General features: G+C 42.1%; 1 protein-coding gene across 4 annotated transcripts in view; it reads left to right on the top strand.

Moving 5' to 3' along the window:
• The window catches only part of LOC140197950 (von Willebrand factor D and EGF domain-containing protein), a 332,457-nt gene that overhangs the window by 27,245 nt on the left and 286,184 nt on the right, over positions 1 to 19,028 (top strand). For 3 of the 4 annotated variants that reach the window (XM_072258607.1, XM_072258608.1, XM_072258605.1), the window contains exon 2: positions 7,254 to 7,277. The exons of the other annotated variant lie outside the window; for it this stretch is intronic. In XM_072258607.1, the coding sequence (XP_072114708.1) occupies positions 7,254 to 7,277 (24 nt within the window). The remainder of the gene's footprint in view (positions 1 to 7,253; positions 7,278 to 19,028) is intronic. 4 annotated transcript variants of the gene reach the window in all.

Raw genomic sequence — 19,028 nt, 5'->3', positions numbered from 1 at the left:
GAGTGGATGTCAGAGGCAGAATTTTTTTTCACACAGAGCAGTAGGTGTTTGGAATGTGCTGCCAAAGATGGTTGTCCAGTTAGATACATAAGCAAGATTTAATAGACTTAGATAGGCACATAGATGAAACAAAAGTGGAGGGCTATGTGGGAGGGAACGGTTAGGGTGATTTTAGAGTTGTCAAAGGGTTGGCACAACATTGTGGACTGAAGATTCAATATTGTGTTATTCTGTTCTACGTTCTATGTTTTTAAAATGCTTTCGTAACTGAGTACATAATATGAACCTGGGTTCATTAACTTCCCTATTTTAGTAGAAATAGAGAGGCTGTATTCACAAATGTATCAGACGAATTTCAGAGCACTAATGAGTGAGGCTATGAGCAGATCACTTTCTGTCAATTGTGTTAGGTGTCTGTTCTTCAGAGTGTGAAAGAAAGAGGAGGAAGAGCAAGAAGAGGCTGCTACTTTACATTTTACATGTACAAAATTAACAGATTTACTATTCACTAATCACTGTTACAATCTTTTAGTTTTTCATAGTGGTGTAATTTGATTAGTAGGCTATAATTGGAACAGGTTTGATGTGTGGGTTACCTCAGGGTTTTTATATATTGCAAGAATGCCATGTGAATTTTAATGAGAGGTGCACAAATAGCAGTGTATCGTTTCAAGTTCTACATCTGAGTTCAGACAGTAAGCACTTCAGAGTAAAAGTAATGCTTTATTAAATAACCTTCACTTCCTTAGGACATTACAAAATGTTCCACAGAGAATTAAAAGCTGAAGTGTGGTTATAGGCATTTGCAGGCAAGCATGTTGTACAACGTAAGGTACAATAAATAGCATTTTATGGATGTATTGGTTAGGTTGGATGAGGGCTAATTGTTATCCATATCTAACAAGAAAACTCTCTTGTATTTTTTTCAAATGTATTGTGATGCAGTTTTTTAAAAAATCTGAACGATCTTATCATGTGAGACAGAGGATAATACCTTTGCTAGTAAAGTACACCATTGTTGCTGTGCTGAAGTGTCGATCTGGGCTGTGCATTCAGCCCCTGAAATAGGATCATTAGACATAGGAGCGGAATTAGGCCGTTTGTTCCATTGAATCAGGTCTATCATTCGAACATGGCTGATCTATTTTCCCTTTCAATCCCATTCTCTTGCTTTCTCCCAGTAATATTTGATGCCCTTACTAACAAGAACCTATATATCTCTGCTTTAAATAATAATCTGAAAAGTAATGGCCCCAACGCTGTCCCTTGCAGAACACCACTTGTCTCCAGCAGTCAACCAGAGAAGGCCCCCTTTATTCCGACTCTTTGCTTCCTGTAGTCAGCCAATCTTCTGCTACATGCTAGTATTTTTACTATAATACATGGGTTCTTATCTTGTTTACCAAGCTCATGTGTGGCACATTGTTAAAAAGCCCTCTGAAAATCCAAGTAAACAACTTACTCTCCTTTATCTATCATAGAAACATAGAAAATAGGTGCAGGAGTAGGCCATTCGGCCCTTCGAGTCTGCACCGCCATTCAGTATGATCATGGCTGATCATCCAACTCAGAACCCTGTACCAGCCTTCCCTCCATACCCCCGATCCCTTTAGCCACAAGGGCCATATCTAACTCCCTCTTAAATATAGCCAATGAACTGGCCTCAACTGTTTCCTGTGGCAGAGAATTCCACAGATTCACCACTCTCTGTGTGAAGAAGTTTTTCCTAATCTCGGTCCTAAAAGGCTTCCCCTTTATCCTCAAACTGTGACCCCTCGTTCTGGACCTCCCCAACATCGGGAACAATTTTCCCGCATCTAGCCTGTCCAATCCCTTTAGAATTTTATACGTTTCAATAAGATCCCCCCTCAATCTTCTAAATTCCAGAGAGTATAAGCCCAGCCGATCCAATCTTTCATCATATGAAAGTCCTGCCATCCCAGGAATCAATCTGGTGGACCTTCTTTGTACTCCCTCTATGGCATGGATGTCTTTCCTCAGATTAGGGGACCAAAAATGCACACAATACTCCAGGTGTGGTCTCACCAAGGCCTTGTACAACTGCAGTAGTACCTCCCTGCTCCTGTACTCGAATCTTCTTGCTATGAATGCCGGCATACCATTCGCCTTTTCCACCTCCTGCTGTGCCTGCATGCCCACTTTCAATGACTGGTGTATAATGACACCCAGGTCTCGTTGCACCTCCCCTTTTTCTAATCGGCCACCATTCAAATAATAATCTGTTTTCCTGATTTTGCCACCAAAGTGGATAACCTCACATTTATCCACATTAAATTGCATCTGCCATGAATTTGCCCACTCACCTAACCTATCCAAGTCACCCTGCATCCTCTTAGCATCCTCCTCACAGCTAACACTGCCGCCCAGCTTCGTGTCATCCGCAAACTTGGAGATGCTGCATTTAATTCCCTCGTCTAAGTCATTAATATATATTGTAAACAACTGGGGTCCCAGCACTGAGCCTTGCAGTACCCCACTAGTCACTGCCTGCCATTCTGAAAAGGTCCCGTTTATTCCCACTCTTTGCTTCCTGTCTGCCAACCAGTTCTCTATCCACATCAATACCTTACCCCCAATACTGTGTGCTTTAAGTTTCCACACTAATCTCCTGTGTGGGACCTTGTCAAAAGCCTTTTGAAAATCCAAATATACCACATCCACTGGTTCTCCCCTATCCACTCTACTAGTTACATCCTCAAAAAATTCTATGAGATTCGTCAGACATGATTTTTCTTTCACAAATCCATGCTGACTTTGTCCGATGATTTCACCGCTTTCGAAATGTGCTGTTATCACATCTTTGATAACTGACTCTAGCATTTTCCCCACCACTGATGTTACGCTAACTGGTCTATAATTCCCTGGTTTCTCTCTCCCTCCTTTTTTAAAAAGTGGGGTTACATTAGCCACCCTCCAATCCTCAGGGACTAGTCCAGAATCTAAAGAGTTTTGAAAAATTATCACTAATGCATCCACTATTTCTTGGGCTACTTCCTTAAGCACTCTAGGATGCAGACCATCTGGCCTTGGCGATTTATCTGCCTTCAATCCCTTCAATTTACTTAACACCACTTCCCTATGAACATGTATTTCGCTCAGTTCCTCCATCTCACTGGACCCTCTGTCCCCTACTATTTCTGGAAGATTATTTATGTCCTCCTTAGTGAAGACAGAACCAAAGTACTTATTCAGTTGGTCTGCCATGTCCTTGCTCCCCATAATCAATTCACCTGTTTCTGTCTGTAGGGGACCTACATTTGTCTTAACCAATCTTTTTCTTTTCACATATCTATAAAAGCTTTTACAGTCAGTTTTTATGTTCCCTGCCAGTTTTCTCTCATAATCTTTTTTCCCTTTCCTAATTAAGCCCTTTGTCCTCCTCTGCTGGACTCTGAATTTCTCCCAGTCCTCAGGTGAGCCACTTTTTCTGCTAATTTGTATGCTTCTTCTTTGGAATTGATATGATCCCTAATTTCCCTTGTCAGCCATGGGTGCACTACCTTCCCTGATTTATTCTTTTGCCAAACTGGGATGAAAAATTGTTGTAGTTCATCCATGCGATCTTTAAATGCTTGCCATTGCATATCCACCGTCAACCCTTTAAGTGTAATTTGTCAGTCTATCTTAGCTAATTCGCGTCTCATACCTTCAAAGTTACCCTTCTTTAAATTCAGAACCTTTGTTTCTGAATTAACTATGTCACTTTCCATCTTAATGAAAAATTCCACCAAATTATGGTCACTCTTATCCAAGGGGCCTCGCACGACAAGATTGCTAATTAACCCTTCCTCATTGCTCAATACCCAGTCTAGAATAGCCTGCTCTCTAGTTGGTTCTTCGACATGTTGGTTCAGAAAACCATCCTGCATACATTCCAGGAAATCCTCTTCCTCAGCACCCTTACCAATTTGGTTCACCCAATCTATGTGTAGATTGAAGTCACCCATTATAACTGCTGTTCCTTTATTGCACGCATTTCTAATTTCCTGTTTAATGCCATCCCCAACCTCACTACTACTGTTAGGTGGCCTGTACACAACTCCCACCAGCGTTTTCTGCCCCTTAGTGTTATGCAGCTCTACCCATATCGATTCCACATCCTCCTGGCTAATGTCCTTCCTTTCTATTGCGTTAATCTCCTCTCTAACCAGCAATGCTACCCCACCTCCTTTTCTTTCATGTCTATCCCTCTTGAATATTGACTATCCCTGAATGTTGAGCTCCCATCCTTGGTCACCCTGGAGCCATGACTCTGTGATCCCAACTATATCATATTCATTAATAACAATCTGCACTTTTAATTCATCCACCTTGTTACGAATGCTCCTTGCATTGACACACAAAGCCTTCAGGCTCGCTTTTACAACACTCTTAGCCCTGAAACAATTATGTTGAAAAGTGGCCCTTTTTGATTTTTGCCCTGGATTTGCCGGCCTGCCACTTTTACTTTTCACCTTACTACTTTTTGCTTATCCTACCTGTTATTTCCTCAAGTAAGTCCAACAGCTTTTGTCAGGCATGATCTTCACTTAGGGAAACCATGCTAATTTCGACCTATTTTATCACGTGCCTCCAAATACCCTGAAACCTCATTCTTAATAATGGAATCTAACATCTTGCCAACCACTGACATCAAGCTCACTGGCCAATATTTTCCTGTCTTTTGTCTCCCTCCCTTCCTAAAGAGTGGAGTGACATTGGTGAATTTTTTCAGTCCTCTGGAACAATTCCAGAATCTAGTGATTCCTGAAGGATCAAAATCACTTCAACTACGACTTTCAGAACAATTTGAACAAAGAGCCATAATTGCTGAGCAATGATCATTACCAGCAAGTTTAAGTGTTATCATCCACCCTTCTGCCCCACTGATATTCAAAGGCATTATGGTCCCCAAGTCAAACACACAAAGTACTGAAGGTCAGGCAGCACCTGTTAAAGAGAAATCAAGTTAATATTTCAGGCCTAAGACCTGTCATCAGTTTCAGCAGTTTTGTGTTTGTTAATAATTTCCACCATCTGCAGATTTTTTCTGATTTTCATGGTCTCCAAATCCTTGGGGATATCATATATTTAATGGGATTAGAAATGTAAATAGTGTTGCTCTATCTAGGCCAGGTCAGTGACTAGCTAGCACATAACATTTAACTCACCTTCTGACCTCTCACTACATCCTGATTGTTTTATTTATTTATTTAGTGATACAATGCGGAATAGACCCTTCTAGCCCTTCGGGCTGCATCTCCCATGACAACCCGATTAACCCCAACCTAATCACAGGACATTTTGCAATGACTCAGTAACCTAGCCGGTATATCTTTGGACTGTGGGAGGAAACCAAATCACCGGGGAAAGCCCATGCATTCCGCCGGGAGGATGTACAGACTCCTTACAGAATGGCACCGGAATTGAGCTCAAAACTCGGGATCACCCCAAGCTGAAGTAGCATTGCACTAACCGCTATGCTACAGGGCACAGATTAGGAGTGTGGTGAAATACCCGCATTGCCTGAATAAGTGTAGCTCTAACATTGTTTAAACAACCTCATATTATTTAGGAAAAGAACCCTCTTGATTTGTATCCTATCAACCACTTCAATTGCTCATTTCCTTCCCATCAGCTTGAAGAGGTGCTGTAGCAACACTTGGTAATAATAAATTTACTTTGAACTTTGAAGTGCATACCACCCAGATATAAATGTACAGTAGTTTTTTTGATCAGTAATTGTGGCTGAGCTAAAAGCCTGTAATTCCCTCCAAAGCACCATTACATGGAACATTTTGTACATGGGTAGTGGCAGATATACTCCGTTCCCCACCATGCCATCCATTTACAATTCATAGCTATATAGCTTCTACTGTTTCTCCTGCTTATTAACTGTCCTTGTCATGTGAAGCAGAGCAACAGGACACATTTGGGAATAGTTGATAATTTAAATAATTACAAATGATCAAAGTAAAACAATGTCTTTTCCAACCAACAAAATACTGGGCTTCATATAGCTTTGGGGTTGCTGCACTGCATTTGGAAAGGAATGAACAATTAAAGCAGTCGATACACCAAATATAGCCAGTGTGAAGCTGTGGAGGCGAGTTGTGAAGTGTATTCAGCCTCTCGCTGGTGCTGCTGGAATCACTGTGGAGTACGGGAGTGGAGCAGGAGGTCGGGACTGCTACTATCTGATCGCCTGCACATTTTGTACTTCTGTGCCATGAACACAGGTTTATAGATCTGGAACATGTTGGTCTGCACACTCCTGCTGGCCAGGGCTTCTCTGGTTGAACTGCTGGCTTGTTGTCTGTGTGACCTGGTCCAGTGTGCCTTCAAAGTGTGCATCACATGCCTTAGGAAGATAGTTCAACATCAACTTCTCGGGCATTTGTTAAAGGGTGTTGATTGCTAGACTCTCACATTCAATAAAGGAGAGTGCAGTCATCGAATATCCAACCCACTCAGGCCATTGTGTTAGGACTAGTCCTTTGAATGAAATCCACTCTGTCATTCAGTGCCCATGACGATACACAATTTGCCAGTTCCATTTGAGAAGGTGTGATGAATGCAAGATGTTGCAAGGTGAAAATTCTGTGGTATCCTACAATAAAAACTGGAAACAGATTATGTAGCAGCTATTTGTAGGTTTAATATCGAAATTCTTTTTCAATAGTTTTATTAGTTTCTATATTAAAGAATACAGAGTACAAGAAAGTATACATGAAGGGCAAAAAAAACTACCAATTAAATTATATCTGTTCATAACAACAATCTCATTACCCCATATTCATGTAGGTTAGTCAAACTTATATTGAAATATACTAATTCATTACAAAAAAAATTTAACCCCTACCAAGACCGAAGCTGTTTACTAAGGAGAAAAAAAGGTAAAATACCTTCTCGTATAATAAAAATTAGCAACAGCCAACATCTAAATTTAAACAACAAATTGAGGGTTTTGAAAGTTTTGAAAATAATTCAGAAAGGGTCCCCACAATGTTTGAAAGTCTTGAGGAGACTCAGAAATTGAACAACGAATCTTCTCTAAATCTAAGCATGACATAACATCGCATAACCATTGAGAATGAAATATTGAAATTCAAAGATTCTATATGGTTTCCTTTATTGAATGCCTGATATTTCATTTTATTTTACCTTACTGTGAACAAACTGAGACTATGAGATGGAGAACGGAGGTTACAAAGCAGCTGATGTTCTTTCCCCTACTATTGTTTAAATTTCAGCTGGAAGGAGAAAAATCTTCAAACGTGAGTCATTTTTTTAGACATTTGAAATATGCTTTGGGGAATTTCATCTGATCAGCTTCCTATTGTGAGTTTGAATTTAAGATATTGCACTCTGTAAAACACAATTCAGTTTTGAAATATCGAAGTAGAAGCAGAAGTTTGTATCAATCATTGAAAAGTTATTTGACCCACAGTGCATGTCCTTTGCAAATTAATCAAACTGTGATTGCTTCTTATTTTTTACAAGGTGTATGTTATCTGTAAAATTGTGGTCTGAGTAATTAAGGACTCTTGCAGATATTTCTGCTAATAATTTGCTGTGATGTGTGCTCTTGCTAATATGAAACAGTGCAACATTTAGAAAGATACTGCATAACATGCAACCAAATGATTAATTTCTTATCAGCCTGTTACTGAAAATTACAGGTACCAAAATGAAAGATGTTAAAACTGAAATTGTATAGCAGATTAAATGGCCTATTTCAAAACTGCACAGGCTAGATCTGCCTCAATTCTAATTTAAGTTGTTGATAAAGGTTTTAGTGTGGAATTGTCATGTAGGGGAAATGTAGAGCCAGGAAAACTTTGTTTTGCCCGGGCAACACACATAATAGACTGGAGGCACACAACAGGTTAGGCAGCAATAGTCAGGTTGGGAAACAGCTTCTTCACTCAGGCCATTGGGCTTCTGAACTGTCTGAGCAATCGCATTTGAAGTGTCACCGGTTAGTTTGTACTGTACTGTACAAAGTTTAATTTATGCACTTTACTTTGCTTATCTATGTGTAATTAATGTGTAGAATTAATTCTTACTTTCTTAAGTGAGTATGTGTTACATGTGTGTTATGTGTACCCTGTGCTTTACACCCTGGTCCGGAGAAATGTCTCATTTGGTGTTATACGTGTATGTAGTTAAATGACAATAAACTGGACTTGACTTGTTCTATGGAGAGGAATAAACGAGGACATTTTGGGCCACGATCCTTTATCAGGTCATCGAGACCCTTCACTTTGACAGCTAGCCCCAGTTTACCAATCACATTTAACCAAAGTAAAGAGTTACAAAATACACATGGACTAAGATGTTTAACCAAAGTAAATATTTATTGTCTTATACACAAGGACAATATATGTGTAAGGTGCAATGGAAGATTTACTTGTAGCAGCATATTAACAACATTTGCAAGAAAATCATAAATTAAACATGAATTATATACATTTTTTGTTACAAAAAAACACAATTAGAACAATCAAGTACATTTTAGTGTTGAGTGGTTATAGCGTTCCTAAACAGTAGTCATTAGGATTTTGTTGATTAGTTCAAGAACTCAATGATTGAAAAGAAGCAACTGTTTTTGAACCTGCTGATGTGTGACTTCAAGCTTTTGTACCTCCCGCCTCATGTTACCTGCGAAAAGATGGCATGGTCCCAGTCTTTGATGGTAGATATTGTCTCCTTGAGACAGCGCCTCTTTTAGATACTACCATTGGTGGGGAGAGATGTGCTTGTGATGTTTTGGGCAGAGTCTGCCACACTACTGGGGCAGCACGGTAGTGTAGTGGTTAGCACAACACTTTACAGTACCAGCAACCTGTGCTCAATTCCCACCGCTGCCTGTAAGAAGTTTGTACGTTCTCCTCGTGACCATGTGGACTTCCTCTGGGTATTCCAGAGGTACACCGGTTGGTAGGTTAATTGGTCATTGTAAATTGTCTCGTGATTAGGTCAGGATTAAATTGGGGGATTAATGGGAGTATTGTGTGCAGTTTTGGTCTCCAAATTTGAGGAAGGACATTCTTGCTATGGAGGGAGTGCAGCGTAGGTTCACTGGGTTAATTCCAGGGATGGTGGGAATGTTGTACGTTGAAAGATTGGAGTGGCTGGGCTTGTATACTCAGGAATTTAGAAGGATGAGAGGGGATCTGATTGCAACATATAAGATTATTAAGGGATGGGACATGCTAGAGGCAGGAAACACGTTCCCGATGTTGGGAGAGTCCTGAACAAGAGGCCATCGTTTAAGAATACAGGGGTAGACCATTTAGAACGGAGTTGAGGAAAAGCTTTCACACAGAGGGTTGTGGATCTGTGGAATGCTCTGCCTCAGAAGGCAGTGGAGACCAATTCTTTGGATTCTTTCAAGACAGAGTTAGATAGAGCTCTCAAAGATTGCGGAGTCAAGGGATATGGGGAGAAGGCAGGAACAGGGTACTGATTGTGGATGATCAGCCATGATCACAGTGAATGGTGGTGCTGGCTTGAAGGGTCAAGTGGCCTACTGCTGAACCTATTGTCTATTGTCCATACTCTTTCTTGATAAATAAAATAAATAAATCGTCTTGTGTTCCTGCACATTTGATTTGTCATACCAGACCATAATGCAACCAGTCAGGATACTTTCCACAGTACATGACTTTATCTATGTGCTAGGCCCAGGACGAGTTATCCTATTATGTTAATACCCAGTAACTTAAAGCTGCTGACTCTCTCTACCACTGATCTCCCAAAGCAGATTGGTACATGTTTCCCCTCCGTTTCCTAAATCAGTTTTGCTGACATTAAGCAGGAGAGGGTTTTTGCAGCACCACTTAACCAGGGTGATCAGTCTCACTCCGGTAAGCTAACTCATTGCCACCTGTGATTCATTCAATAATGATAGTGAATCGGCAAATCTGAGATGGCATTGGAGCTGTACTTAGCCACACAGCCTTGTGCATGGAGAGCAGGGTAGGGGTGTAACTGCTCAGCCTTGAGGTGCTCCTGTGTTAATGGCCAAGCAGGGAAGAGATGTTATTAATCCTCAGTGACTGAGTTCTGCTGATGAGGAAGTTGAGAATCCTGCTGCAGAGGGAGGTACGGAGGCCCAGACCCTTGGAGCTCAAATTGAGTTTAGATGGGACGGAGCCACATTTTGCTGCAGTGTAGTTAGCTGTATGTGTGAACTGTGCTCAGCCCTGCATCCTCGAAAGACAGCTAGCTTGTCACTTCCAGCACTTTACTCAGCTGCAAAGAATTTGCTGAGAGTTTGGAGGGCCAACTAGCGAGACATATTTTGTTAGTGCTTTCTGGAAATCAGAATCAAGTTTATTGTCACTGACAGATGCCATGACATTTGTTATTCTGTGGCAGCAGTACAATGCAAGACATTAAAGAATGTGATAGGTTATAATAAGGAATATAAAAACTGGATAGTGTTTAAAAAAAGAGCAAAATTGTGAGATAGAGTTGATGAGTTCAGAAATCTGATGCAGCGGGATAGAAGCTGTCCTAAAGCATTTAGTGTGCATCTTCAGTGTCCTGTACCTCCTCCTTGATAATAGTAATGAAAACAGGGCATGTCCTGGGTAGCGACAGCCCTTCGTGATCGATGCCATTTCTTGAGGCACTGCCCGTTGAAGATGACCTTGATGGTGAGGGCACCAGTTCCCATGGTGGAGATGGCCAGGTCTTCAACGTCTGCAGCTTTTTACAGTCCTGTACATTGAGACTGCTGTACGAGGCTGCAATAACAAGGTGAGGAGATGATGGCAGCTGAAGGGGCTCAGGGTAGCGTGTCATAACTCATTGCCATTTTCTGACTGATTCTGTGGAGGGGTTTGTTCACAGTGCATGGACTGGGAGCATTGCTGTATACACCTTGAAGCCAAACCTGCGTCTTGGAGTTATGAGCTATTATATGATCGTGTTCACTGCTTGTACTGTGTTGATTTGGACATTAGATGAAGGCTATGATAACCATCAGCGGCAGCGATGGTAGAAAATGTAACAACAGCCTGCTCACCTTGCACCACAAATATCCCGCTGCCCACTATCAAGAGATTCCAAGGGTGATGGGATCAGCACAGAGCACACAGGAGGTCATCCCTGGTACCTGGGGTCTGCAGAGAGTGGATGAGTTTAGTGTCTTTTGGGAGAATGGGTTAATACAATGAGTAGAAGCAAAATGCGTGACTTAAAATAGTATGCAAAATGTTTCCGATTTGTTTCCTGCACTGTAAAATGAGACCATTTGTGTTAGTTTATGATTGTCACGTCTGCTGATGTACTATGAAAAGTTTTTGTTTTGTTTACCATCCTGACAATTATCCCATAATTACATTGTGGCGGTGAAAAGTAAACAAGATGCAGAATGTAGTATTGCAGTACTGGTAGACAAACCCACCAGAAGCCTTTTGAACAACACATCACCTTCCATATGGACAGGTTGCTCCTTCAGATTCATCATCAAATTCTCGAAAGTTAGATAACGTGCTCTTTTTTTTCCTTGTCAATATAAAAACCATTTCTGCCTGTCATCCTTTATCTTCCTTTTCTCTGTGTAGTCTGCCTTGCTGGACATATCCCATTATGCAAAACCATATGAGCAACAAATAAACCTTCTCCCAGCTACCATATTGTAATTGTTCATTCTATTAAAGAAATTCCTTTTGGTTTCATTCACATTTTGCTGGATGAAGTTTTCCTCATCTGAAATACTGTTTTCCTTTCTATAAACATTATCTAACTTGCTCAGTATATTCAGCATTTTCTATTTTCTGTTTTTATATCGTGTAGGCTCTCTTTTTCTCATCTAGTTTACCAGACAGGCGCTACCACCTTAACACTGAAAACTTATTCCACAGACCAAGAAGCTGAATGTGCTAGTAACTACACTGGTGAACCGTCTGAACCCATCTGAGCAGATCCTTTATTCTAAACCTTCATTTCCCACTTTGTCGCCTTATGAAACATAAGTTGCATATCTCTCTTTCTCAGCTCTGACAAAGGGTCAAGGCCCTAAATGTTGACTGTTTCTTTCCTTAGATGCTGCCTGAGTTGCTAAACTTTCCTGCACTTTCACTATTATTGTATTATTTCCCAACAGAATTGTTTGGCAAAACAAGGATTCTCCAAAGTTTCTGTTTTCTGTCCTAACCTTAATTCCATTCTCCAAGCATATTCCACTGTATTATTGTTGACAATTATGTTTTTTATAATTGTTTTTCTCATAATTGTGTGACATTCCTTGAAGAATAAGTGGAGTCGCGTAGTGAAGGCTCCTATATGTGGTACAATATCTCTTCCAGCTCGGTATTTGCTCACCATCGTCATTATGTGCTGTGTCTTATGATGCAGACGATTATGGTCTTATCCATGACCATGATTATTCTTGGCAAATTTTCCTACAGAAGGGTTTGCAAATGTCTTCTTCTGGGCAGCATCCCTACAAGATGTGTGACTCCAGCCATTGTCAATACTCTTCAGAGATTGTCTGCCTGGAATCAGTGGTCGCATAACTAGGATTTGTGATATGCACCAGCTGCTCAAACAACCATCCACCATCTTTTCTCATGGCGTCACATGACCCTGATTGGCGGGGTAAGCAGATGCTACACCTTACCCAAGGGTGACCTATGGGCTAGCCGAGAGGAAGGAATGCCTTACACCTCCTTTGGTAGCGATGTATATCCAAACTATATTTGATATTTTACTATTTTACCTTTCTCTTGCACCCATTTTTGTCCTAACTTGAGTGAACTAAGTTAAGTCTTAAAGGTAAGATGTAAAAACTGCCCATCCTTAGATAATCCTTGACTTCCACCAAGAAGAGAAGCTTCATTAACTTTCCATTGCATCTGCCGTGGTCACTCGTCGTCATGGTGTTCATGTTCCCTATGTTATGATTCCCACATATAATTAAATCCTTAAACTTATGTTGCAATTTTCCTCCTTCCTTTTCAGTCTTTAAAAATAATTTTAAATGTCAGTTTGAGGTATCATCCAAATGGGATTTTTTTGGTGGCATGTCAAGTGTTATAGGTTACAAAACCTATCTGCAGTTTGTGTTGAGGATTTGTTCCAGCACTTTCTATGTAGATGGGAGGTTCCAAACCTTTTTTATGTCATAGACTGAGGGGTCCATGGACTGCAGGGAAGGGGCCACTCTAGGCCTTGTATTGTGAAATGAGCCTGCCTCAGTGAATGAAATTTCAGTAAGCAGGAGCATTTTAGGAACATTAAACATTAATTCTGTAAGTTTGTAAGCAAACTGCTATGGTGGTGCCGTGTATGGCAGCTGTGTAGTGTACTCCGAATTGGCATTTTAATTTCCTGTTTATCTCTCTACTTCTTTCTGCATATCTCGTACAAGAATCTGAAAGTCACATTAGGAATGGTCGATTGACTCTTTTGAACATCGGAAAGATTGCATTCAATCATAACGTGCGGCCTTTCTACCACTGGGACTCCCTGCTCGCACGAACCATGGGAGGTTCATTCACCATACTGGCATTACTGAGGAAGGTTTGCCGGAGGCAAGGAGGAAGAGCCGGCGTTTTGGTTAAGCTGAGACGGCACGCAAATTGGCCGCCGTTCCCTGGCATACTCCCGGCCAACGTACAGTCCCTGGACAATGAGCCGTGTGGGTTGAAAGCCAGAATTTCCTACCAACAGCAAAGCAAAGCACTGTAACATCGTATGCTTTACTGGAAACTGATTGCCAGAGCAACTGCCAGACCAAGCCATCGAACCCATCGGGTTCTCTGTGTTCCGAGCAGACAGGTCTAAAGACCAATCTGGAAAATGTCTCTGAGTATGTTTCATGGTGAACAATGGTTGGTGCGGCCCAGGCAGTGCGCACACCCTGAAATATCTTTGCTCCCCAGATCTGGAGTACCTTATGCTGCTGTGTTGACCTTTCTGGCTGCCCAGGGAACTGATGTCTGTTATTATAAACAGCGATGTATATCACACCACAGACCAATACCAACCTGGCTGTCAATGAACTTTATGAAACCATCAATATCCATGAAACCACACACCCAGAGGCTGCTTTCATCATCACTGGAGACTTTAATCAAGTATTGCTAACCAGAGCTTATCTGAAGTTCTGCCAACCATCGAGGTGAGCACACGAGGAGGAACGTACTCGGCCACTGCTACTCTCCCTTCCGCAATGCCTACAAGGCACCTCTCCACCCTCCCTTTGGAAGGTCTGACCATTCCTCCATCTTGCTCCTACCCGCCTACAGGCAGAAATTGAAACAGGAAGTGACCATAGTGAAAACTATCCACTGCTGGTCCAACCAATCTGATTCAATGTTGCAAGACTGCTTTGATAGCGTCACCTGGGAGGTATTTCGAGCCGAGAACATCTCTGAAAACATGGCGGCGATCACAAGCTTCATTCAGAAATGCATTGAAGGTATTTCCAAAAATTGGTCCAGGTCTGCCCAAACCAGAAGCCTTGGATAAAGAGTTTAGTGTGTGTTGCTCTCAGTCCAAGGGATAAAACCTTCACCTCCAGAGACCAAGGGAAGCTCAAGAGATGCCACTATGATTTGCGTAGAGTCATCCAGGTGGCAAACGGCAACACGGACAAAATCCAGTCACAGCTCTGCGACAATGACAATGGCAAGGACTGCACACCATTGTGGACTTCAAGAGGAAATGCAACGGTACAGCCAACATTGCCGCCTCGCTCCCGGATGAGCTAAATGTCTTTTTACGCTCGATTCAAGGTTGACAGGACTGAACCCTCGGAGAGCCGCCAATGAGACCTGCACCTTGGTCATCTCCGAGGCTGAGGTACATAGAACGTTCCAACGTGTCAACAGCTGCAAGACAGCGGGAACAGAAGGCATTCCAGGGTGCATCCTCAAAGTGTGTGCTGAACGGCTGACTAATGTGTTTGCGGACGTTTTTAATCTCTCCCTCCCCAGTGTGTAGTGCCTTCCTGCTTCAAATTGTCCATCATTGACCCTGTACCTAAGAAAACCAAGGTAACATGCCTAAAAGATCAGCACCCTATTGCACTCACCTCAATTATAAGCAAATGTTTTGAGAGGCTGGTTAAAGCCTATGTCTATCACCCACATTGGACCCCCGACAATTTGCCTATCGATGGAACCGGCCTGTAGATGACACCAGAGCCACAGTACTACACACCATCCTCACTCACCTGGAGAAGGGGGATGCATATGTTAGAATGCTGTTCCTGGACTACAGTTCAGTATTCAACATCATAATTCCTTCCAGACTTGATAGGAAGCTCAGAAACCTGGGCCTGCACCCCATCTTGTGCAGCTGGATCTTAGACTTCCTGTCTGATCGCCGACAAGTGGTAAGGACGGGCTCCCTCACCTCTACACAGGTGCCCCCAGGGTTGTGTTCTGAGACCCCTTCTCCATTTGCTTTACGCCCACGACTGTACTGCCACTCACAGCTCCAATCTGTTGATCAAATTTGCCAATGACACAACTTTGATCGGCCTTATTTCTAGCGGTAATGAGACAGCCTACTGAGGAGGGGTTGACACCCTGACACAGTGGTGCCAGGATAACAACCTCTCCCTCAATGTCCAAAAAACAAAAGAGCTGATTGTGGACTACAGGAGGAACGGAGACAGCTTAGCATCAATGGGTCTGCAGTTGAGAGGGTGAGTAGTTTCAAATTCCTCGGTATACACAATGCCGATGATCTCACCTAAACTGTACACACCGGCTTTGTGGCAAAAAAACACAACAGCGTGTCTTCCACCTTGGGTGACTGAAGAAGTTCGGCATGGACCCCCAAATACTCAAGACTTCCTACTGAGAGCATACTGACTGGCTGTCTCACCACTTGGTATGGGAACTGCACCATCCTTGATCGCTGGGTACTTCAGAGAGTGGTACAGAAAGCACAGTGCAACTGTGGATGTGAACTTCCTTCCACTGAGGACATTTATAACAGCAAGTGCAGAAAGAAGGGCTGGAAGATCATCGGGGACACCCGTCACCTCAGCCATGAACTGTTTCAGCTGCTTCTGTCTGGCAAATGCTACCGTAACATTAAAGCCAGGACCAACAGGTTATGAGACAGCTTATTTCTACAAGCCATTAGACTTTTAAATTCACACATCGGTACATTGCAACGGAGTCATAACGCAAGAAAATTTTACTCCCTCACATTGTAGGATGGATGTAAGATTTAAATAAATTCTAAATTCTTAAAGATAGCTGAAATTATGGATAAGACTGGTCCTCGGGTGAAAATGCTAAACTGGCAATAAAAAATTAAAATAGGAACTGAGGAAAGTAGATTAGAAGCAGTTGAAGGGCGTGTTTGTCTGTTGTACTCTTCTATCTTCTGTATGTTCCAATAAAGTAACAAGATTGGGTTTACTTAGAGCATATAGCTCTGATCCAGCCAGATGTCCTGGCATTCACAGCTGCCAGTCTCCTGTTGGAGATCCCGCATCCTGAGGGAAACTCCTTTCTGGAGCTATGCCCATTAGATTTCAATTCCAATACAAACCTCTCTTCAAAATTTTATTTTAAGGGAAACTGACTTTGGATTATAGAATTGATTCATATGAAAGGAAATAGTAGATCATCACTCATGTCCACTGAATGTGAAGTCTCTCAAATCTTTATTGCTGTTACTAATGACTTTCTATTCTTATTCTTTGTGCTTACATGGGAATAATAGTTTTGTGTGGATAGTGAGTTACCAATAAAATCATTGCAGAATAGAAGCATTTTGAAATAATGCATTTTTATAGAAACATAGAAATATAGAAAGCCTACAGCACAATACAGGCCCTTCGGCCCACAAAGTTGTGCCGAACATGTCCCTACCTTAGATTACTAGGGTTATCCATAGCCCTCTATTTTTCTAAGCTCCATGTCCCCATCCAAAAGTCTTTTAAAAGACCCTATCGTATCCATCTCCACCACCGTCACTGGCAGTCTATTCCATGCCCTCACCACTCTCTGCATGAAAAAACCTTACCCCTGACATCTCCTCTGTACCTACTCCCCAGCACCTCAAACCTGTGACCTCTTGTGGCAACCATTTCAGCCCTGGGAAAAAGCCTCTGACTATCCACATGATCAATGCCTCTCATCATCGTATACACCTCTATCAGGTCACCTCTCATCCTCTGTCGCTCCAAGGAGAAAAGGCCGAGTTCACTCAACCTGCTTTCAAAAGGCATGCTCCCCAATCCAGGCAACATCCTTGTAAATCTCCTCTGAACACTTTCTATGGTTTCCACATCCTTCCTGCAGTGAGGCAACCAGAATTGAGCACAGTACTCCAAGTGGGGTCTGACCAGGGCCCTATATAGCTGCAACATTACCTCTCGGCTCCTGAATTCAATTCCATGATCGATGAAGGCCAATACACCATATACTTTCTTAACCACAGAGTCAACCTGCGCAGCTGCTTTGAGCGTCCTATGTACTCAAACCCCCAAAATCCCTCTGGTCCTCCACACTGCCAAGAGTCTTACCTTAATACTATATTCTGCCATCATATTTGACCTACCAAAATGAACCACTTCACAGTTATCTGAGTTGAATTCCATTTGCCACTTCTCAGCCCAGTTTTGCATCCTATCAATGTCCCGTTGTAACCTCTGACAGCCCTCCACACTATCCACAACACCTCCAACCTTTGTGTCATCAGCAAACTTACTAGCCCATCCTTCCACTTCCTCATTCAGGTCATTTATAAAAATCATGAAGTGTAAGGGTCCTAGAACAGATCCCTGAGGCACCCCACTGGTCACCGACCTCCATGTATAATATGACCCATCTCCAACCACTCTTCGCCTTCTGTGGGCAAGCCAGTTCTGGGTCCACAAAGCAATGTCCCCTTGGATCCCATGCCTCCTTACTTTCTCAATAAGCCTTGCATGGGATACCTTATCAAATACCTTGCTGAAATCCATATACACTACATCTACTGCTCTTCCTTCATCAATGTGTTTAGTCACTTCCTCAAAAAATTCAGTCAGGCTCGTAAAGCATGACCTGCCCTCGACAAAGCCGTACTGACTATTCCTAATCATATTATACCTCTCCAAATGTTCATAAACCCTGCCTATCAGGATCTTCTCCATCAACTTACCAACCACTGAAGTAAGACTCACTGGTCTATAATTTCCTAGGCTATCTCTATTCCCTTTCTTGAATAAGGGAAGCAGCCCTCCAATCCTCCGGAACCTCTCCCGTCCCCATTGATGATACAAAGATCATCGCCAGAGGCTCAGCAATCTCCTCCCTCGCCTCCCACAGTAGCCTGGGGTACATCTCATCCAGCCATTTTTATGCCGCAGATAATTCAATTTTTCTTTCTGAGGTGAAAACTTTGTCCAGTAATAACAGTAATCAATCTTCAATGACCTCAGAAAATCTGTGAAATGATTTTTTTCTCTCTGACAGAACAGTTCCAAATCTGCTTCATATCTATCTCCTAAATTTAGGTGCTAAGGTCCAGACCGTATGAAGTATATAATTTATTGGACTATCTTTCCGAAACAGAATCAAATGGTTAATATTAAGGTTGGATTTAAGACTTGTTCGTATATGATTTTTTAATTCATTTATTGATCAAGTCATATCTATATTGCAAACACGAGGAAATTTGCAGATGCTGGAATTTCAAGCAACACACATAAAAGTTGCTGGTAGATGCAGCAGGCCAGGCAGCATCTCTAGGAAGAGGTACAGTCGATGTTTTGGGCCGAGACCCTTTGTCAGGACTAACTGAAAGAAGAGCTAGTAAGAGATTTGAAAGTGGCAGGAGGAGGGGGAGATCCAAAATGATAGGAGAAGACAGGAGGGGTAGGGATGGAGCCAAGAGCTGGACAGTTGTATGGCAAAAGGGGATATGAGAGGATCATGGGACAGGAGGCCTAGGGAGAAAGAAAAGGAGGAGGGGGGGAGCCAAGAGGATGGGCAAGGGGTATAGTGAGAGGGACAGAGGGAGAAAAAGAAAATGTGTATATAAATAAATAAATAACA

This window comes from Mobula birostris, chromosome 5, assembly GCF_030028105.1.
Source record: "Mobula birostris isolate sMobBir1 chromosome 5, sMobBir1.hap1, whole genome shotgun sequence".
NCBI lineage: Eukaryota > Metazoa > Chordata > Chondrichthyes > Myliobatiformes > Myliobatidae > Mobula > Mobula birostris.
Note: the sequence above shows the minus strand (reverse complement) of the source record. Positions and strands in the feature narration are given on the sequence as shown.